We start from the raw sequence: 5,828 nt of genomic DNA, 5'->3' as shown, positions 1-5,828 counted from the left end.
CTCTTTCCCACTTCTATTCCTGCTAACCACAGCATCTGGGGCTGTGTCAGAGCCATTTTGCATTTCCAGGAAGACTTTGCCTTTTCTACAGTAAGAGCCATCCACTTGCAAGCAGAGGAATATTTATACAGCTGATTTGGGCAAAGCCACCATGTGCTTTCCCAGAACGGGCTGCTCTTGATGTCCAGGTGAAGGGGAGGTCTCCAGATGATGGCAAAGCAGCAGCCAGAGATGCTGGTGCCCACAGGGACAAAATCCAAGAAAGTTTGGGATGTGAAGAGGCAGAGGAGGTCTGGACAAGCTCAGCAGGAGCTGGAGAGGGCTGGTTCACCCCTGCTGGCCTCCATGCAGCCCTGTGGGCATGTGAGGGGCACTGGGATGGGCTTTATCCTCACTGTGCACACAGACAGAGCCTCAGAGAAGGTGCTGTGATTGCTACACGGGGTCAAGGCACTGCTAATTGTCCAAAATGTCACTGCCCACCAGCTCGTTCTGTAGTTTGGATGGATCAGGTCAGATAGCTGAGCTGTGTTTGGGGGCTGAAATGGGTTTGGACACAGCCAGATAAACACCTCAAACCTCTCCAAAGAGCTCAGCAGGGTTTCAGCAGTGAATGAAAACCCAGCAGCTTCCCAGCAGTCCCAGAGCCCAGCCTGACTGCCCACTCTGAGACAAATCAGGATTTACCTCCACACATTCAGAGCTATCATGGAGCTTGGAACTAAGAATTGCCACAACAACAACAACAACTGAGGGGTTTGCTTGTTTGCACAAGGAGGACTTCTTCACAGAGAGAACAGATTGAAACATGCACCTTTTGTTTGAGACCTGTTCCTGGTTAATTTGTCACATTTCCCTGAGTAAATGCCTTGTCTGGGATTTGTCCTTCTGTGAACTTCCAGGGGAGTGCAGCTTTCCTACAGGAGCTCAGGCAAGAGCTCAAGTGTCACGTGCAGAATCTGATGGGCACCAGTTTAACTCCTGAATGTACACTGAAATAATGATTCCTCTTCAACCCACCCAAATTGGGAAGGTTCAGATGGGATTTGAGGAAAAAGTTCTTTGTGAAAAGGGTTATTAAGCACTGAACATGTTCAGGGCAGTGGTGGGGTCACCATCCCTGGAGGGATTTAAAAAATATGTGGAAGTGGCACTTTGGAGCAGGGTTTAGTGGTGGATTTGGCAGTGCTGGGGAATGGTTGGACTCGATGTTTTATTGGTCTTTTCCAACCTAAATGACTCTGTGATTCTGTGTTTCTAAACATCTGTAGCATCTCCAAATCCCTCCAGGTGTGTCTGTGGCACAGCCAGAGGATGAGCTCAGCCCAGGATTTGAACTCCAGCTTATAATGCAGCCAAGAAATGTGGATTCAAGGCTGGGACTGTGCATCACCTTCAGGCAGCCCAAGGGGAGTAGCCTGAATGTATTTTATTCACACCAATCTCCTAGAGCTGCTCAGCAGAACCTCCCAGTTTATTTTTATACACACACATCTATCTGCAATTCAAAGGAAGTCTCTCTTTTGCCAGTTTTGCTGTAAGCTTAAGTGAAAAAAATCAATTTAGGACAGATTTAATTGTAGAGCAGCAACTCCTGGTCAAAGACAGCTTTACTGGAAGCTCAGCCCAGAGAGCTCACTGCAGGTCTCACTGTTGCTAACTGAGGAGAGGCTGATTATATACAATTACCCAGACTGCTTATTTCTTCATTGTAAAATGTCCTCTGCTTCTTAGGGCATATACTTGGAAAATAATTATGGACAAAAAGAAAAGATGACTTAAAATCCTCAGAAAGAGCTCAGGGCTGCACGAGGCTGTGTCACATCAGAGAATAACACTCTAAAACTCTCATTGTAAGTGGCCTGAGTGGGTTTTATACCTTTAAAACAAAATCAAGGCTGCTGGCAGCACTTGGAAAGCAGCTTTTTGCCTTATCCACAGATAAGTGTGGAAAAGTTACTCCTGGGTTACAGATAAATTACTCCTGGGTTTTTGTAACCAACTTTGAAGGTCTCATTTTCAACCAGGATGGCAGAGGTGGGCCTGAAGTCAGGATGTGGAATCCAAGGGAGGGAGGAACATGAAAAGGTGTTTTTTTGGCAGAGCTGTGTCCTGAACAGGCAAGGAGGCAGATGACAAAAAGCCTTTGTGTAACTGCCACCAAACCAAGGCCTTGGCTTCATTTTCCTGAAGGAAACAGTGGGGGCAGCTGATAGCAGAGCCCTGCAGCTCCTGCCAGAGGCCTCCCATGTGGGGCTGGGAGGAGAGCACAGGCACCCACCCCTCCAACCCCACTCACAAACCTCCCAGGCTGCTCCCAGCTGGAAAAGCAAAAGCAGCACAGAGCCAGAGCGGGCTGAGTGTGGGTAACCCCTCTCACCTGCCGGTTCAGGCGGATGGACAGGATTTTACTGGAATAGCTGTAGTTGCAGATCTCTGTCCCTTTCTTGAAGTGGTAGACATTCATTTGCTGTGGCTTGGCATGGCTGACCACAACCACAAGGCTGCTGGAGAACAGACGCTCCACGATGTAAACATCTGGGATTTCATCTGGGCACACAAGGAGAGCAAGGCAGAGCCTTCAGCTGGGCTGCACTGCAGCAACAGGACTCAGCTCAAGGGGATGGCGTTGGGAGGCTCTGTGCTAAGGTGTTAACACCATTTTTGTGAAAAATTCCCCATGCCTGGCACAAAGCAATTAGGTTGGAGCAGGAAAGGGTAAGAGAACCTTTCCCTGAAGGCAGAAATGAAGCACCAGAGAACATATCCACTGGATGAACATACCCAGCTCTCTTTGACAGGGCTGCTGTGCCTCTCTCCCCTGAGCAGGGCCCAGCTGAAGCTAATCCTCAGGCCCCCCAGCTGCACTAGATCCTTGGGAAGGGGATATAAAGGGAGGAGCTCCCCCCCTTTGGTGAGGGGAGTTTTCTGGGGATGTGAGGGGTTTGTTGAGGTAAGGCAGGAGCTGGCTGTGGCTTGGTGTTTCTTCTGTGTGGTGTCTGCTTTCTCCCAGCCTCCCTGGGGAAGCAAGCAGTGGCTGCAGTGACTGTGTTTGGGGTGGCTCCTGCTGTGTGGACAAGGCACCAGGCAATGGTGCTGTTGGCCCTGCACCTAAATCCCCAGGGACTGCAATTTCCAGCCTGTCCAGCCCTGAGTGATGCTCACTTTGGGCTGGGCCGCACTGGAGGAACAAAGGCTGCCCCACAACTGCCATGTGGGCCTGGCTGTGTCCCAGCCCATTGCCCTGAGTGTGTCACAGCAGGGACCTGTCACAGACATCTTTTATGAAAAATCTTTTCCTCAAGATTTTTCCTCCTGAGAAGCTGAGAGGCCTCAGGAACACAATGTAACCAATGGTTATCTGCTGCTGTGGAATGCAACAGGTGGATCTGTGATTGGCTCATGTGGTTGTTTCTAATTAATGGCCAATCACAGTGAGCTGGCTCAGACTTTCTGTCTGAGATGTAAGCCTTTATTATCATTCCTTCTTTTTCTATTCTTAGCTAGCCTTCTGATGAAATCCTTTCTTCTATTCTTTTAGTATAGTTTTAATGTAATATATATCATAAAATAAAAAATCAAGCCTTCTGACTCTTCTGGAGTCAGATCCTTGTCTGTTCCCTCATCCTAAGACCCCTGTGAACACGGTCACAGGGACCTGTTTCTCTTTGCCTGGCTCTGGGGAAGGAGCCTGGACCCTGCTCCAGATGAGGCAGCTGTGTCTGATTGCTGAGACTCCTCCTGCAGCCACTGAGAACATAACCACTGATGAACAGACCCATCATTGGGAAGTGTTATCCTCAGGGCAGCTCAGCTGAAGCAGCCTGGAGTCCCTGCTCCATGAGGCCAGGCTTGTTTTGGGCTGCTCAGTGTGTGCTACACGCTGCTGTGAGCACAGCTAAGAGCTGCAGGCCTGCTGGGAGTGACCTTCTCTACATGGAAAACCTGTTAAAAGCATCTTGCTTGTAAATACCACAGTGGATTAAAGGCCTGGGAGCTCTCCAGCAGCTGGGCTGGAAGCCTGTGGGCTGCTGCTCATGTACCTGAAACATTCCAGTGGGGAACTGCCTCTGAGTGCTGGGCTGCAGCACAGACTGTCAGCATGGCAGCAGTGGGAAAGAACTGGGCTCTAACAAAGGTGAAGGACTCCCACAAATTGAAGGTGCTGCTGGTCAATGCTCCTCCCCAGGGAAACAGGAGACTTACTGCTTTCATGGACCTGGTCCAGTTGCTCCACAGAACTTAAGGAGAAGAGTCTGTATCCAGTTGTGGTTCCAATGGCCAGGGAGCTGCAGAGACAAAGCAAAAGCCCTGCTGGTTCAGAGCTGAAACCCTCCAGGTGACAGCAAGAGTCCCTGCAGGGGTGGTGTACTGGTTTGGACTGGGATGGGGATTTTTTGCCATATTAGCTCATACAGGGCTGGGTTTGGGGTTTGTGCTGAGCACAGGGTTGATAATCTGGGATGTTTTTGTTATTGTTGAGCTGTGCTTGCACAGTCAAGGCTTTTTCTGCTCCTGACCCCTCCAGTGAGGACACAAGGAGCTGGGAAGGGACACAGCCAGGACAGCTGACCCCAAGTGACCCCAGGGACAGCCCAGGCCATCCATGCCAGGCTCAGGGGATGAAGGAGGAGGAAGGGGAGGACATTTGGAGTGGTGGCCTTTGTCCTCCCTGCTGTCCTGGGGATGGCTGAGCCCCTGCTGGCCATGGGAAGTGGGGAATGAATTCCTTGTTCTGCTTTGTTTGCATGTGTGGCTCTTGCTTTAATTATTAATCTGTCTTTATCTCAGCCTGTAAGTTTTCTCACTTTCACCCTTTTGGTTCTCTTTCCACCTCACTGAGTGAGGAGTTGGCTGGGGTTAAACCCTGACATTGAGGAAATGAGTAGTTCCTGGCACAGTGCTCTGTGAAGGAACAACTTCAGATTCCAACCTAAATAATACAGAGTAACAAACTCAGGAATTCAGTTCTCCATCTGAGGCTGCTGCAGCCTACAGAAGGCAAGCACTCCTCTGAGAGGGCAAAATAATCCTCTCCTATGGCCCTGTGGCTGCTGGAGGAACAAACAGGTCCAGATCTATCTGGGAGGATGCAGACAGGACCTGTGGGACACAGAAGGGGCTGTTTCCTCAGCCAGGGCCTGATCCACCTGTACTGACACAGGCTGGGGAAGCTCAGCTCTCACTGTTAAGGGTGGTGGGCAGTTTTGCCAAGCGCTGTCTCTGCCCAGTTCCAGATGCAGTAAGCAGCGAGACCTAGGTCTTAAACCAGCAGCCAGCCCATAACAGCAATGCACAGCGTTTGCACTGGGGACAGCGACCAGCACGTTCACGTCAGCAGCGCATCCACATCCCTCAAAGCACCCTTTGTTCGGGCACACCAATGCAAAGCAGGGCTGCAAAGGAAAGGGCATTTCCAGGTGTGAGTGAGGCCGCTATCTCTGATTCTTATCTCCGGCCCGATCCTGGCTCCGGGCTGCCACATCCGTGTGTGCCTCGCTGCTCCGGCCGGGATTTGCTGTCCCGGTTGGGAATGGTTCTTAAACGGGATCAGGTAAAGCACAGGAGGGCAGGAAGGCTGCGAGGAGCGCGGCTGTAATTTATCCCGAGCGGGGCGGTGCTCTGGCACCGCTGCTCACCGGGAGCCTCCGGGAGGTGCTGGTGGCCCTGGGCAACGCCGCCACCTCCCAGTGCCCACACAGCGCCCGCAGACAAAGCCCTGCGAGCGCCGCTGCCCTGCCCGTCCCCAGGCGCTCCCCGGGCTGCGGGGGAGGCAAAGCCCGGCCATCGCTCTCCATTCGCCTCCCCCGGGGCCGTGCTCACCGACA

At 51.6% G+C, this 5,828-nt stretch overlaps 1 protein-coding gene across 2 annotated transcripts in view; it reads right to left on the bottom strand.

The window, feature by feature from the left end:
• WIPI1 (WD repeat domain, phosphoinositide interacting 1) overlaps window positions 1–4,289 on the bottom strand; it is a 19,308-nt gene extending 15,019 nt beyond the window's left edge. For both annotated transcript variants that reach the window (XM_031063343.1, XM_014310206.1), the window contains exons 1-2: window positions 4,207–4,289; window positions 2,381–2,550 (exon numbers count right to left, since the gene is read on the bottom strand). In XM_031063343.1, the coding sequence (XP_030919203.1) occupies window positions 2,381–2,467 (87 nt within the window). In that variant the 5' untranslated portion in view covers window positions 2,468–2,550; window positions 4,207–4,289. The remainder of the gene's footprint in view (window positions 1–2,380; window positions 2,551–4,206) is intronic.
• Window positions 4,290–5,828: the final 1,539 nt, after the last annotated feature.

This window comes from Geospiza fortis, unplaced genomic scaffold (genome assembly GCF_000277835.1).
Source record: "Geospiza fortis unplaced genomic scaffold, GeoFor_1.0 scaffold153, whole genome shotgun sequence".
Taxonomy (NCBI): domain Eukaryota; kingdom Metazoa; phylum Chordata; class Aves; order Passeriformes; family Thraupidae; genus Geospiza; species Geospiza fortis.
The sequence above is the reverse complement of the archived record's forward strand: the minus strand, read 5'-3'. Positions and strand labels throughout refer to the sequence as shown.